At 37.8% G+C, this 16,914-nt stretch overlaps 1 protein-coding gene across 1 annotated transcript in view; it reads right to left on the bottom strand.

The window, feature by feature from the left end:
* Window positions 1–1,030: 1,030 nt before the first annotated feature.
* The window catches only part of med27 (mediator complex subunit 27), a 61,185-nt gene continuing 45,301 nt past the window's right edge, over window positions 1,031–16,914 (bottom strand). Inside the window, exons 6-8 of the mRNA XM_058785252.1 lie at window positions 10,478–10,519; window positions 6,696–6,773; window positions 1,031–1,533 (exon numbers count right to left, since the gene is read on the bottom strand). Coding sequence (XP_058641235.1) covers window positions 1,399–1,533; window positions 6,696–6,773; window positions 10,478–10,519 — 255 coding nt within the window. The 3' untranslated portion in view covers window positions 1,031–1,398. The remainder of the gene's footprint in view (window positions 1,534–6,695; window positions 6,774–10,477; window positions 10,520–16,914) is intronic.

The following is a 16,914-nucleotide window of genomic DNA, read 5'->3' as shown; positions in this document are numbered from 1 at the left end:
ATGCTTAGCATGCACGTTCCATTTAAAGTTTGTTTTAGAGATTATTTAAGCTTTTGGTTCTGAAAATCCTATACTTCTTAAGAAATAAGATACACTAGCTGTTTTCATCCACATGCATTTTAGAATATTGCATAAAAACACTGGATGGAAATGCCAAGATAAGCATAAAATCTTAAAATGTGCATTAACTTTTTGCATGTTTCACATTTATGAATTGCCAGACAGTTTTGTTTAGATTCTACTAGGCTGGTTTTTCAGGCTGAAGGGCATATCAAGCTCTCGGAGTACATTAGTACATTAAGATCACAGTCAGCCCCGTAGCTCCAGTTGATGTGATTAAATTATGGTTGATGTTCAAATGAGAATCTATATGGCTCCATAAAGATCAAATTCAAGCCTCAAAAGCTTAAACGAACATGTATATAGCAACATATTACAAACATCAAATGAGTAAAATGGTAACATACACCACTGTTGAAACTACATTGACTTGAGGTTTCTGGATAAACATGCAACACTTAAAAAGTTGGATTAAAAAGTCCTTTTCTTTACAGTCCTGATGACCAGCATGAATTTATCATGCCTCAAACAAAACGTTCAATAATTTAAACTTGCATGTACAATGTGTCATTGCAAAAGTGAAGTCACATCAGGCGAGGTTAGAAAACAAAAGCTAACTTCCTATGCAAACACTCATCGAGAGCCATTATCACTCAGTCTAAATTTTGCATGATAAGAAATGAAAAAGCAACTGCGATTTCAGGGTCATACACTTATATAAGAATGTACTCTAGTTTGCAATGTATTTTTCATGAACTATGTACATTTTGCATTTTTTTTTTTGCATTGGTTTCTGAAGTTTATACAAGCATATTTAAAAGCAGGACAAGTTTCTGCTGACATTTGCTAATTTTTTTGCAGACCAGCAAATACAGTGCAGGCCTAACCTATTTGAACCAAAGAAACATATAATAAAAACCCTGAAAGAAAGTTATGACAAACATTTTTTTTTAAATCATGAGACAATATGTGGAAAAAGAAAAGCAAAGGCAGTTTATTTAAAGGTCAAAAATGGACAATTTTCATCCAACCAGAGAGCAGGTCCCACCTACAACATTAAAGATTACGATCTATTTATGGAAGATAACCTTCTAGCTATTTACATTCTGAAATCCATCAGCATTTTACATTTTCTCCTTTCAAATGCGATAAAAAACATTATGAAATCTATCTGGAGAATATTGTTCTTCTAAAAGAGGATGGAGCAAAGCTGTGGAAATCAATAGGCTGGAAAATGTCTTCATGATGAATACAAAACTGTCCACAACACAGAGCTAGAAACAGAATCTTGGAGTTTTCCAAGCCAAGCCATGGAATACTGTGTGATCCGGGACAGCGTCACTGCCTGCAGGTGTCATGGAAAGCTTCCAGAGTTCGGAAGTCCCTCCATGTTGGAGGAAGGCCCTCCTGCAGGTACTTGCCACAGCGTTGACACGGGGTCTGGAAGAGCTTGATGTAGCTCCTCAACCAGGTCTGCTCAAAAGAAGAACACCACACAGACATTAGCGGACAATTGTGCTTTTTATTAAAGGTGCCATAGAATGCTTTGATACAATATTTTAAATTGTTCTCTGATATCTACATAGAAGATATGTGGCTTAGGTAAGAGCAAAAAATCTCCAGAAACTGTTTTACATGTCCATTTAAAACCCTAGGATTTGTCCCTAGAATGAAATGGTCTGTTATTACCTTATTTGGAAGGGTCATGAATAATAATGTTGAGCTCTGCTCTGAATGGCTGTTTCACAGTGCGGCTCATTTCAGTAGCTCACACAGCAGGAAGAAAATATATATTTCAGTACTTTCTCGCGCAGTTATATCGTTAGGCAATTATACTGTAAATAAATTGCGAGCATCAGGGAGCCGCTATTAATATGCGGGGCATTGAAATGCTTTCGAATGCACGATCGCTTTTTAGTTTCACTTTCACTTTCGAGATTCCATAGTATAAACTCTGTTTATACTATGGAGCGGCAGTACTTACTATACATTTTACAAGATCAGATGCTTGTCAGTGGTGCTCAGGATCTGTAAATCATTCACCATCATCCTCAGTCATCTCTCCTTACTCGGTTTATGTGGCAAGTGAAATCTTCTGTACTGCAATGTAACAGGCTACCGCTAGCAAGGAGCTATCCATGTCCCTTTAGTGGCTCGCGCTATTTTATTAGAACGCGTTATTTGCTTTCCGTGCCTTTCTGAATACACACAAACCCATCTCTGCACTTCACATCCTGCACAGCCTGGAACATAACATTTATTTCCATGATCTGCCATTTTCGCTGTTGTCCTCGCTTGTTTCTTCACAATACCTGCAGAACGTCTGATGATTCAGCTGTGCAGGTTCGGCTGGCCTAGAACATGGGTGGGTATATGCAAATGTTGGGGGCGTACATATTAGTGATCCCCACTGTAACGTCACAGTCGGTGTTATGTTCTGATTCGCCTATTTTTCAGTGGTCTTTTGCTTGCATGAGATTTACATAAGGAGGAGGAAACAATGGTTTTTGAGGTTCACAGTATGTCATTTCCATGTACAGAACTGTTATTATTCAACTATGGCAAGGTAAATACAGTCTTCCATTCTATGGCACCTTTAAGGGCTTATTGGATAAAACCTTTAAAAACTAAACAGCACTCCTCATGTGACACACAGAAGACTGGACTGACACACAAGAGTTCAACCGAGTCTTAAGTGACTTAACACATTTTGACCAAATTGTAAAGTATAAGAGTGTATTTTCCTGGGCAAAATGCTGCAAAACTGCTGCGGCGGACACCCTCACCCTGCGCTGGCTGGCCTCACTGCACTGGCATGGGCCGTGTGAGAGCAGCATGAGGGTCTGTGGTCTCTCACAGCAGTCACAACTCGACATTGATTAACAGCAGGAGGAGTGTGTCTGCTCTCCTCTCTAACCCGTCTTCTCTGGGCCGCACAGCACAGTCGGGGTTTACCTGCACCTGTCAGGACGCATTGTCTTTCCTAATTCATCTGCCGGCCCAAACCACCCTCCACTGACTCCCTGTTATTCATACTCCAATTAGCACACGCAAGAGTCCAGCACCACCCTATCTATCTATCTATCTATCTATCTATCTATCTATTTGTTGTGTCTGCCTGTCTGATGTGTCTATCTATCCATCCGTCCGTCCATCCATCCATCCATCCGTGGTGCAACAGATCACAAAACTCACAGTTCGGATCATATTATGGATTTTGAGTCACGCATTGGATAATTTTTTGGATCAGCAAAAAACAAACAAACAAAAAAAGTTTGGTTTTTATTAATTACTGAAAGCTTACTTTAAGTACTTCTATACCACAGCAAAAACTACTAGCTGAACTAATTTAGCCAGTAATAAAGCAACAATTACACAAATTACAAGCATAGATGAATACAAAGTTACTAATAAAGTCAGTAACACTAGTATTCAGCTGCAGAAATGTAATAATTAATTGTAAAATAACACAGTAGTGCTCTTCACTGCAGGTATTTATAGGCTGCTGTCTCTTTAAGACCAAATGCACGTACCTAATACTGACACACTTCCGGTTTCTTTCTCAGCTGTTTCGGTTCACTTAAGACATAACCGGCTGTTTTTACCAGAATACTTGCCAAAACGGGTATTTAAACATAAGTTTGTATGCATGTTTCTGTTCAAATAGAAGTGAAAGAGGAATGAATCATGCCTCTCTCTGTGTGTGCTTGCTTCTGTTGTGTGCGGCAGTTTTAAAAAAAAAAAAAAAAAAAAAAAAAAACAGCATGCGTGTTCTCTTTTGCTTGAATGGTTTAAAATTGTTTGAATGGGTAAATTGGCAAGACAAAACACTGCAAATGACACTTTCACTGTATGATGGTTAAACGTAACAGTTAACCCGCGAATCACATGCTTGCCGAACCGTGAGGTCTGGTCTGTACGAATCATCTACAATCCGTTGCACCCCTACTATCTATCTATCGATCTGTCTGTCTGTCTATCTGTCCGTCCGTCATGTCTCATGTGTCTATCCATCCATCTATCCACCTGTCCGTCCGTCCGTCTCTGTCTGTCGTGTCTGTCTATCTATCTATCTATCTGTCTGTGTATCTGTCGTGTCTAGGGGTGCGCCGATCCGATAAAAGTATAAACGCTTTGTGCCGCTCTGTATTTGGAGCCTTTCGTATCATAATACTTTTGCACAATGAAAGAATTTTACAGTATATATATTTATATATATTACTTGTTTTTCATGAATGTATTTTACAACAATACAAAGAGCAATGTAACGTTTTATTTTACATTATAATTTTAGATTTAGTCCTACATTTATTCACTTTTATTTGTTCCCCACTAAATGTTTTTTCCCACTAATTTTAGATTTTATAAAATTGTACACATGATTTTTCTAGAGTAACTTTTGCTACTGAATTATCCACTAGCCTAGTTTATAATAGTATTTTTGTCATAGATTATAATTATATATGCATTCATTTGTTGTTTTTCTTTACAATAAAGTTGTCTTTAGTAGATTGTGTGTAACACAAAAAAGTCATAAGGTCAACACACAATGAGGTATAAAAATTCAACACTGATTAAAAAAAAAAAACCTGCCCAAGTATCGGATCGGTGTCTGTCAATCCATCCATCCATCCATCCATCCGTCTGTCTGTTAGTCATGTCTCGTGTCTATCTATCCATCCGTCCGTCCCATCTCTCTGTCGTGTCACAAGTGTCTATCTATCTATCTATCTATCTATCCATCTATATCTACAGTGGGTACGTCAAGTATTCAGACCCCCTTAAATTTTTCACTCTTTGTTATATTGCAGCCATTTGCTAAAATCATTTAAGTTCATTTTTTTCCCCCTCATTAATGTACACAGCACCCCATATTGACAGAAAAACACAGAATTGTTGACATTTTTGCAGATTTATTAAAAAAGAAAAACTGAAATATCACATGGTCCTAAGTATTCAGACCCTTTGCTCAGTATTTAGTAGAAGCACCATTTTGATCTAATCTTTCGAGTCTTTTTGGGAAAGATGCAACAAGTTTTTCACACCTGGATTTGGGGATCCTCTGCCATTCCTCCTTGCAGATCCTGACTTTCTACAACTTTCTCCCATCTCCCGACTGCATCTCTGGAGCTCAGCCACAGTGATCTTTGGGTTCTTCTTTACCTCTCTTACCAAGGCTCTTCTCCCCCGATAGCTCAGTTTGGCCAGACGGCCAGCTCTAGGAAGGGTTCTGGTCATCCCAAACGTCTTCCATTTAAGGATTATGGAGGCCACTGTACTCTTAGGAACCTTAAGTGCAGCAGAAATTTTTTTGTAACCTTGGCCAGATCTGTGCCTTGCCACAATTCTGTCTCTGAGCTCTTCAGGCAGTTCCTTTGACCTCATGATTCTCATTTGCTCTGACATGCACTGTGAGCTGTAAGGTCTTATATAGACAGGTGTGTGGCTTTCCTAATCAAGTCCAATCAGTATAATCAAACACAGCTGGACTCAAATGAAGGTGTAGAACCATCTCAAGGATGATCAGAAGAAATGGACAGCACCTGAGTTAAATATATGAGTGTCACAGCAAAGGGTCTGAATACTTAGGACCACGTGATATTTCAGTTTTCTTTTTAATAAATCTGCAAAATGTCAACAATTCTGTGTTTTTCTGTCAATATGGGGTGCTGTGTGTACATTAATGAGGAAAAAAAATGAACAAATGATTTTAGCAAATGGCTGCAATATAACAAAGAGTGAAAAATTTAAGGGGGTCTGAATACTTTCCGTACCCACTGTATCTATCTATCTATCTATCTATCTATCTATCTATCTATCTATCTATCTATCTATCTATCTATCTATCTATCTATCTCTCTCTCTCTACCTGTCTGTCTTGTCTGTTCATTCAACCTATACCTGAACCACAATAAAAATAAGCTAAGAGGACCTTGAAGCTCTTATTTGGAGAGACTGAGGACTGGTGATGTTTTTGTTTTTTTCAGGTTCTAAATAAGTTGTCCCGGGGATGGCCTCGGAGTGAAGCCCATCAAGTGTACGGTTTAAATCCGTGTACGGGAGAAAGCCCACGATTCCAGCCATGATCAGAATAGCTCCGCATTGATCTTACGGAGAAGTAATCAATCTCTCCTCTGTTTTCAAAGAGTAGAGCAGAGGTCGGCAGACTATTTAAAGACAGACCAGACTCAATGCTTAACATCACATACAAATATACAAGTCACGATAAGGTTAACTTGTTAAGTTATTAAAGACTTCAAACACAAAATCAACACTTTTTTTATTATTATAGGGCAGAGTTTGATGAGTGAGGTGTTTATACATTTTATGCCATTTTATACATTTGGCAGATGCTTTTATTCAAAGCTACAGTATTTACAGTGCACTCAAGCCATTGATTTTCAGTATGTGATCCCTGGGAATCGAACCCATGACCTTGATGTTATTATTGCCTTCATCTACCAGTTGAACTACAGGAACATATTTTGTATCAATGGTCTTGCATGCATTCTTACAATGTGGAAAATAACCTCTAGTTAAACTGCACCACACAGCCAAAGGCAAAATGTAATAAGTGCATGTAATAATTCTAGCACAATGTCATTAGAAGTTTAAAAGCAATGTACTATACCCACCATGAAGGAGCGAACTACAACATCAGGCATCTGGGGGAGCTGGTAATGCAGGAGGGCTGTGGTTGCATGATCAGTGACCTGAGAGAACATAAAGATCACTGAGAAACATAACGCAATATGTACAGCAAGTACATTAACATATGACTGCCCACATTTACAAAATCAAATATGAGGAACCAGTTAACAAAATTGTCATTTGTGGTCTATAATTGGTGGTACAAAATGGTCATGTGAACTAAATAACTGTTTTTGGTACCAAACACCTTAACTAACATTCTAATTGGACTTCAAGGAAAAAAATAAAACCAAAAATACTGGGACAGACTAAAATGGTACAAAAGTATAATCTTTAAGTGTAAATATTAAAAAGTGTAAATACCTTTCCTCTTTATGAATTTGAGTAAATCTCATAAAATTTTAAATCGAAGTAATTCTCAGTCTCAGTGGTCACTCATTAGATTATTACATTTACATTTAGTCATTTAGCAGACGCTTTTATCCAAAGCGACTTACAAATGAGGACAATAGAAGCAATCAAAACCAACAAAAGAGCAACAACATGAAAGTGCTATGACAAGTCTTGGTTAGCCTAACACAGTACACGTAGAAAGGTTTATTTATTTTTTTTAAAGAAAATGAGTAGATAGAATATAGAAAAAAGAAAGCTAGTGTTAGTTTTTCCAAGAAAAGCTAGCAGTTAGAGAACAAATATGCAATTGATAGAGGGTCACGTGTGTGTGTTTTTTATTTATTTTTTTATTTTATAAATAAAAAGAAGACCGATAGATAAAATAGAAGTAGAATAGAGAGTGCTAAAGTTAGAGGGTCAAATAAAGATGGAAGAGTTGCGTTTATAGCCGTTTCTTGAAGATGGGTAAGGATTCAGCTGCTCTGATTGAGTTGGGCAGGTCATTCCACCAGATGGGAACAGTTAATGTAAAAGTCTGTGAACATGATTTTGTGCCTCTTTGGGATGGCACAATAACGCGTCGTTCACTTGCAGAATGCAAGCTTCTAGAGGGCACATAAGTCTGAATTAATTAATTTAGGTAAAGGGGTGCAGAGCCAGTGGTGGTTCTGTAGGCAAACATTAATGCCTTGAATTTCTTGCGAGCAGCTATTGGTAACCAGTGCAAATTGATAAACAGAGGTCTGATGTGCGTTCTTTTCGGCTCATTAAAGATCAATCTTGCAGCGGCATTTTGGATTAATTGTAAAGGTTTGACAGAATTGGCTGGAAGACCTGCCAAGAGAGCATTGCAATAGTCAAGTCTGGACAGAACAAGGAGTTGTGTTGCATGTTCTGAGAGAAAGGGCCTGATCTTCCTAATATTGTATAAAGCAAATCTGCAGGAACGGGCAGTTTTAGCAATGTGGTCTGAGAAATTCAGCTTATCAATCAATCACAACTCCAAGGTTTCTGGCTGTTTTTGGAAGAGTTACGGTTGATGAGCCTAACTGGAAGGTGAAATTGTGATGAAGTGATGGGTTTGCTGAAACTACAAGCAGTTCTGTCTTAGCTAGGTTGAGTTGAAGGTGATGGCCCTTCATCCAGCAAGAAATGTCTGTTAGACATAATGAGATGCGAGCAGCTATCGTCGGATCATCAGGATAGAATGAGAGGTAGAGTTGAGTGTCATCAGCATAGTAGTGATATGAAAAGCCATGTTTCTGAATGACAGAACCTAGTGATGCCATGTAGACAGAAAAGAGAAGTGGTCCAAGAACTGAGCCCTGAGGCACCCCAGGAGCTAGATGTTGCGACTTGGATACCTCACCTCTCCAAGATACCTTGAAGGACCTATCTGAGAGGTAAGACTCAAACCACTGGAGTGCGGTTCCTGAGAAGCCCTTTCTCAATAGGGTTGACAGGAGGATCTGGTGGTTGACCGTATCAAAAGCACAGACAGATCCAGCAAGATAAGTAATGAAGACTTGGAAGCCACTCTTGCAAGTCTTAGGGCTTCAACAATTGAGAGCAAGGCAGTTTCAGTCGAATGTCCACTTCTGAAGCCAGATTGGTTACTGTCCAGGAGGTTGTTCTGTGTGAGAAAGGCAGAGACTTGGTAGAACACAACTTGTTCAAGTGTTTTTGCAATGAAAGGTAGAAGGGAAACCGGTCTATAGTTCCCTAAAAGAGTTGGGTTAAGAGTGGGTTTCTTAAGAAGTAATAAGTGGGTTTCTTATTATTATGGTAATACAAAAATGTAAAATAAGCAAAAACGACTTGAAGTAACGACTAGAAGTAATTTTAAAAAATGATCTACAATAAAAGGCAGCACAACAAATACTACCATATAGTACATTTTAAATATTATAGATAAATACAGATTTATTTATCCATATTTCACATTTCATTGTGTTTTGGCAAATGTCCATAAACTTGGCATGAAATGTCCTGTCAGAAAATTACCAGTATCATTTCAGTTTTTGTCTGATGTTTTTTTCTTACAGTACAAAACAATACAATTAAAATGAATTACAATGAATAATAAAATGATTAAATAATTATATTACAATTATTAATACAATTTATGTGCATAATTGTAGAACGCAACAAAAAAAAATGCTTCTAAAAATATTCTTTAAGCAAAATATATCAAATATTTTGTATTTCTTTTTTTGCATGCATGGGCACACATTTGAAGAAATCCTAATTAAAATCCATTTTCAGATCAATCTACCTACACTCAGATTAACTCCTAAGTCCAATTTTGCAGAAGAACACCATAACCTTATTACTTTCCCTAAAATCCCATCTTCCATCACTAATGTAATTATAGAATGGGACTAAAAAGCGAACCACTTCAATCTCCCTTCATCGTTTCATTAGACTGCCGATGCTGACCAAACTCCTTATGGGAAACCGTCCAGTTAATACCTCTCAATAGTGATGCATCATGGGAAAAGAAACTCAAGTGGTTACTACAGAAGTGCAAAAAAGCAAAGAGATGCTTTTTTTATAAACACAAAAACATCTGTGAGAAAACTATTGGACAGCGGGGACATGTGAAGAGTAAAGAACGATTAATTAAGCGAGCACGGAAAACGGGAATACAGAAGTGACAGCTGGGAGGGGAAGATGAGAGGCGGCCCGTCCCTCCAGTTTGAGGCAGCTTGGGTTCGAGTTAGCATTCGCAGCCAGAGAAATGAAGAAATAAACAGGTCTGTGCTTTGATCAGCCTGTGCAGATGCGAGAAGCTCAGTTACAATGCGAGCGGGTTCTCGCAACCTCTCGCTTTAAGTTCCAGGCAGCTCGTCATACACATTCTCTCTCCTATGAAAGGAAAGCAAGTTTCTCTCCCTCTCTCTCTCTTTGAAAGGTGCATCAGCATTAGAAAGACTACGGAGTTTCATCTGCCCCAGAGGCTGACTGCTCTCTAATTCCAGCCTAATGAGAATCGGGGAGGGTGGAGAGAAGACGACTGGAGCCCAGATGTTTAGGGGGCTGTCAAATGAGGGCGAAGTGGCTCTGAGTGAAATGAAATCAAAAAACATGGGGACAAATGATGTCTGAGGGATGAAAGGCAAGGATTGGCAGTGGAGAGGTGAACAGAAATGCGACCGTCTTTGAGAAGAGAGATCTCATTAGAATTTCACGGACACGCGATTTAAATTCATTTAATCGCACGGCTCAAATTCAATCTGAAAGACAACCACAGGATCATTTAATTACTGTTCCAATATTTCCCAATGTACGCTATGGGTAATGAGAAAGACACGCTCTGTTGATTAAACTGAGTTTTGTATGTTTGTTGTGATGCGTTTGCTGGTTAACTCACCTTCTGAAATGCCTGATAGTTGGACTTTGACCAGATGTCAAGCTAAAAAAAAGACAGAAAAGTAAACATTAAGCATCAAACTGATTCAAAATAACTGCATAGTACCCAAATTTTACCCTTAGTGTGCCCTCAATCACAACCCTTACGACTACATTCCAAGAATCCATTAAACCTCTTAGTTAACATCTTTCACCTGGATGCTCCTGCGCACTCTACACTGCACTTTTTAAACTGAAGAGTTGTTTAGCTCCACGACAAAAAAGTACCTTGGTGTGCATGCATGCTTAAAATAATAAAATTAAATAAAATAAGTTTTAGATTTTTTTGATTCTCATAGTGAATGTTTTTTAAAATAAAATGAAATAAAATGCATAAATACAATTAAAGACCAAGAAAAAACATGCTATTTGGGCAGAATAATCAGGATGATTTCTGGCTGTTTGACTGATGCCTGCTCAACCCACGGTTTAATTTTAAATAAGTAGTTTGCATTTTTAACCTCCAGAAAGAGCTCATTTCATTTTTAAAAGTTTGCCGTCTTAAATCTATAATGGATTGGAATGAATGAATAACTATTTGTTAACTTGTTTTTGAGAAGCTGCATTTCCTTCCTTCATCATATTGTATAAACTGTCATTTTGTTTATAATTTGAAAATCCTGTGTTTATTAAGCACTCGTGTATTGTGCTCTTCCTGTGCCGTTTTCTTTGTAGTTGTGTATGAGTTTGTTTCACGTGCCTCTAACAAGGATCGTGTGATCAGTCAGTGAGTGGTTTTGAAAGTGTTTTAGCATGTGTTGATCTCCATGGATTCTCACTAAACAACACGTCTTTTATTTTTGCCACTTTAAAAAAAACTCTAAATTTCCAGGTACTGCCACATGTGAGTTGGAGTTTCTGCCTTTTGTGTCAGAATGATCTCAGATTTCACCAAAAATATCTCAATTTGTGTTCCGAAGATGAATGAAGGTCTTATGGGTTTGGAACGATATGAGGGTGAGTAATTAATGACAGAATTTTAATTTTTAGGAGAACTATCCCTTTAATGACTCCAGGGTGTCAAGATGCCAAAGTAACAAAAGTCCTGGAAAACAAAAAAAAACTTCAAAATCATAATTAATTAAAATTAATATAAAAACAAAAGCCAAAGGGCAAAAACAACAAAGTTTGATTAAATGTAATACAGGCCATCCCTACACTTCAGCATATCTCGTGATGCCCAGCATGGTTTAAAGCATGACTTGCTAGTCTGCCAACAAGAGTAAAACACCATAGAGCTAAAGAATTTAAGTGATTAAATTCGATAACTTTAAAATTCTTTTAAACCAGCGCACCAAATGGTGGGTAAAAAAAATTCAAGACGTAGACAAATAATTAAATAAAGGCAGAGGCATAGATTAAGCACACAAAGAGTACAGAAACATCAGCAGGACTTAGAAAACATATACACTTCATTTGACAGTTTAAAGGTCAGTTACGACTAGCCCTGCGTCTGATGTCCAGACCATTGTTTGGGGGTGAAAAAAGCCATCACTAATCACCCCGTTGAGCGAAGGTCATCAGAAGAGTTTTCAAAGACGACAACAAATCAAAATGTTCTCTGATTCTAATATCAAACAGGCCCGGTGTCAGCATTTATCAGAGAAATCAGACTCCATCTCCTCTCTGTCCTCAAACCCACCTCCACACACTGCTGCCCTTTGAAGTAAAAAGAATGCCGGATCGCAAATTACCCAAGAGATGTCTGAGATAGTCTTTGAAGCCCTACTTTGATAGCATAGTTTCCCTTCTCCTACCCCTTCCTCTTGCTTTTTTTGTGTGCATGGAGGTTCAGGCGGGCTCTGTTGGGCCTCTTGCATGTGGTTATGGTAAGCTATGTGGCGTCATTTGAATTGTAAGGACCAGAAAGGGGGTTTAAAGAAAAAAGCCTGTCGATATTCTGCCCTGAATTGACACTACGCACAGTCCCAAAAAGACCTCTGAGGTTGATTCAAGGGCAGGAGTTTTCTGCAGCGTTTCATACTGAAAACTTAAAATAAAATAAAATAATTTAAAATAAAATGAAAATAAAATAAAACATATACTGCATACAAGAGATGGAACTAAAAAGAATGCAAAGTTTGGGCAGAATTCTTCGAGATGTGTTTCTTGCTGTTTGTATCCTCTGATTGATTTCTGCTCAACCCAAGGTTTAATTTTAAATGAGCAGTATGTATTTTTAACATCAAGAAAGAGCTCATCTCATTTTAAAGCTCCATAATTTTAAATCTATAATGAACAGGAATTAATTACTGTTTGTTAACTTGTTTTTGAGAGGCTGAGTTTCCTTCCTGAAGATGAGCAGATATTTAAACTCAATCTTGTTTCTGTTCTCTGCTGTGTTTATTTATAGCTGAAAAAAACAAAAAAAACAATGGTTGAATATAAATCTATTTCCATAACTAAGACATAATATTTTACCTATTAATCCTAGTATAGCAAAATAACAGGAATTAATATCAGCTAGTCTCTTTGACTCATTAATTAGATGGTCATAATTTGGGTAAAATTTTTTTTTATATATACAGGTGCTGGTCATATAATTAGAATATCATCAAAAAGTTGATTTCACTAATTCCATTCAAAAAGTGAAACTTGTATATTATATTCATTCATTACACACAGACTGATATATTTCAAATGTTTATTTCTTTTAATTTTGATGATTATAACTGACAACTAAGGAAAATCTCAAATTCAGTATCTCAGAAAATTAGAATATTACTTAAGACCAATACAAAGAAAGGATTTTTAGAAATCTTGGCCAACTGAAAAGTATGAACATGAAAAGTATGAGCATGTACAGCACTCAATACTTAGTTGGGGCTCCTTTTGCCTGAATTACTGCAGCAATACGGCGTGGCATGGAGTCGATCAGTCTGTGGCACTGTTCAGGTGTTATGAGAGCCCAGGTTGCTCTGATAGTGGCCTTCAGCTCTTCTGCATTGTTGGGTCTGGTATATCGCATCTTCCTCTTCACGATACCCCATAGATTTTCTATGGGGTTAAAGTCAGGCGAGTTTGCTAGCCAATCAAGCACAGTAACACTATGGTCATTGAACCAGCTTTTGGTACCTTTGGCAGTGTGGGCAGGTGCCAAGTCCTGCTGGAAAATGAAATCAGCATCTCCATAAAGCTTGTCAACAGAAGAAAGCATGAAGTGCTCTAAAATGTCCTGGTAGATGGCTGCGTTGACTGTGGACTTCAGAAAACACAGTGAACCAACACCAGCAGATGACATGGCAGCCCAAATCATCACTGACTGTGGAAACTTCACACTGGACTTCAAGCAGCTTGGATTCTGTGCCTCTCCACTCTTCCTTCAGACTCTGGGACCTTGATTTCCAAATGAAATGCAAAATTTACTTTCTTCTGAAAAGAGGACTTTGGACCACTTCTTTTTCTCCACAGCCCAGTTAAGATGCTTCTGACGTTGTCTCTGCTTCAGAAGTGGCTTGGTAGCCCTTTTCCTGAAGACGTCTGAGCATGGTGACTCTTGATGCAGACTCCAGCTTCAGTTCTCTCCTTGTGAAGCTCTCCCAAGTGTTTGAATCGGCTTTGCTTGACTGTATTCTCAAGCTTGCAGTCATCCCTGTTGCTTGTGCACCTTTTCCTACCCAAATTCTTCCTTCCAGTCAACTTTGCATTTAATATGCTTTGATACAGCACTCTGTAAACAGCCACACCTTTCAGTAATGACCCTCTGTGACTTACCCTTTTTGTGGAGGTGTCAATGTTCATCTTCTGGATCATTGCCAAGTCAGCAGTCTTCCCATTATTGTGGTTTCAAAGAATAAGAGATACCCAGAATTTATACTGTAGGGATGGTCATTTATTCAAATTCAAATGTAAATATTTTGAGATACTGATTTTTGACTTTCATGAGCTGTAAGCTCTAATCATCAAAATTAAAAGAAATAAACATTTGAAATATATCAGTCTGTGTGTAATGAATGAATATAATATACAAGTTTAACTTTTTGAATGGAATTAGTGAAATAAATCAACTTTTTGATGATATTCTAATTATATGACCAGCACCTGTATATAATTTGGTATATATTAGTCATTTAGCGGATGCTTTTTTCAGCAGAAGCGACTTACAAATGAGGACAACAGAAGCAATCAATTGTAGTATTAAAACGACTAAAAAACAGATCCAAAACTAAAAGCTAAAACCTGAAATGACAAATGCATACAACATTTCAAAACTTAACATTTAAATAAAAAAATAAAAATAAAGCTAAAAACAATTCAAAATATTAAAGAACAAAAAGGTATGAGTGTATAATAATGATTCTAACATAACACTAAGCTAAACACCAAAAAACAACCACACACACATACAGTGAGGAAAATAAGTATTTGAACACCCTGCTATTTTGCAAGTTCTCCCACTTAGAAATCATGGAGGGGTCTGAAATTGTCATCGTAGGTGCATGTCCACTGTGAGAGACATAATCTAAAAAAAAAAATCCAGAAATCACAATGTATGATTTTTTTAACTATTTATTTGTATGATACAGCTGCAAATAAGTATTTGAACACCTGAGAAAATCAATGTTAATATTTGGTAAAGTAGCCTTTGTTTGCAATTACAGAGGTCAAACGTTTCCTGTAGTTTTTCACCAGGTTTGCACACACTGCAGGAGGGATTTTGGCCCACTCCTCCACACAGATCTTCTCTAGATCAGTCAGGTTTCTGGCCTGTCGCTGAGAAACACGGAGTTTGAGCTCCTCCAAAGATTCTCTATTGGGTTTAGGTCTGGAGACTGGCTAGGCCACGCCAGAACCTTGATATGCTTCTTACAGAGCCACTCCTTGGTTATCCTGGCTGTGTGCTTCGGGTCATTGTCATGTTGGAAGACCCAGCCTCGACCCATCTTCAATGCTCTAACTGAGGGAAGGAGGTTGTTCCCCAAAATCTCGCAATACATGGCCCCGGTCATCCTCTCCTTAATACAGTGCAGTCGCCCTGTCCCATGTGCAGAAAAACACCCCAAAGCATGATGCTACCACCCCATGCTTCACAGTAGGGATGGTGTTCTTGGGATGGTACTCATCATTCTTCTTCCTCCAAACACGTTTAGTGGAATTATGACCAAAAGTTCTATTTTGGTCTCATCTGACCACATGACTTTCTCCCATGACTCCTCTGGATCATCCAAATGGTCATTGGCAAACTTAAGTCGGGCCTGGACATGTGCTGGTTTAAGCAGGGGAACCTTCCGTGCCATGCATGATTTCAAACCATGACGTCTTAGTGTATTACCAACAGTAACCTTGGAAGCGGTGGTCCCAGCTCTTTTCAGGTCATTGACCAGCTCCTCCCGTGTAGTTCTGGGCTGATTTCTCACCTTTCTTAGGATCATTGAGACCCCACGAGGTGAGATCTTGCATGGAGCCCCAGTCCGAGGAGATTGACAGTCATGTTTAGCTTCTTCCATTTTCTAATGATTGCTCCAACAGTGGACCTTTTTCACCAAGCTGCTTGGCAATTTCCCGTAGCCCTTTCCAGCCTTGTGGAGGTGTACAATTTTGTCTCTAGTGTCTTTGGACAGCTCTTTGGTCTTGGCCATGTTAGTAGTTGGATTCTTACTGATTGTATGGGGTGGACAAGTGTCTTTATGCAGCTAACGACCTCAAACAGGTGCATCTAATTTAGGATAATAAATGGAGTGGAGGTGGACATTTTAAAGGCAGACTAACAGGTCTTTGAGGGTCAGAATTCTAGCTGATAGACAGGTGTTCAAATACTTATTTGCAGCTGTATCATACAAATAAATAGTTAAAAATCATACATTGTGATTTCTGGATTTTTTTAGATTATGTCTCTCACAGTGGACATGCACCTCGATGACAATTTCAGACCCCTCCATGATTTCTAAGTGGGAGAACTTGCAAAATAGCAGGGTGTTCAAATACTTATTTTCTTCACTGTACATATACATATATATACATTTACATATACATATACATATAAATTAAATATATATATTCTTTTATTTCCATGTAGTTTGTTGAAGTACTAAAATAACTAAAATTAAATAAAACTAAAACTTATACAGACATAATAAAAAAACTAATAAAATGACAAACATTACTCCAACTTTAACTAAAATTAAAATAGATACATCAAACTACATTAGTTTATCAGTAATCCTAAAAAAATAAGACTGAGCCAAACACACATGCTAAAAAAAACAACAACTTACTTACACATAGTAAGAAATGGTTATAAAAACTGAAACAGAAGTGAAACGAGTAGTAGGAAAGAGGAGAAATAAAAAGCGATACTTTTATGATAATCTAAAAGTATATAATAGTCATGAACCATTTTAAATATTGTGTGTGTGTGTGTGTTTGTATACACAAACACACACACACACACACATACAC

This window comes from Onychostoma macrolepis, chromosome 08 (assembly GCF_012432095.1).
Source record: "Onychostoma macrolepis isolate SWU-2019 chromosome 08, ASM1243209v1, whole genome shotgun sequence".
In the NCBI taxonomy this organism is placed as follows: domain Eukaryota; kingdom Metazoa; phylum Chordata; class Actinopteri; order Cypriniformes; family Cyprinidae; genus Onychostoma; species Onychostoma macrolepis.
The sequence above is the reverse complement of the archived record's forward strand: the minus strand, read 5'-3'. Positions and strand labels throughout refer to the sequence as shown.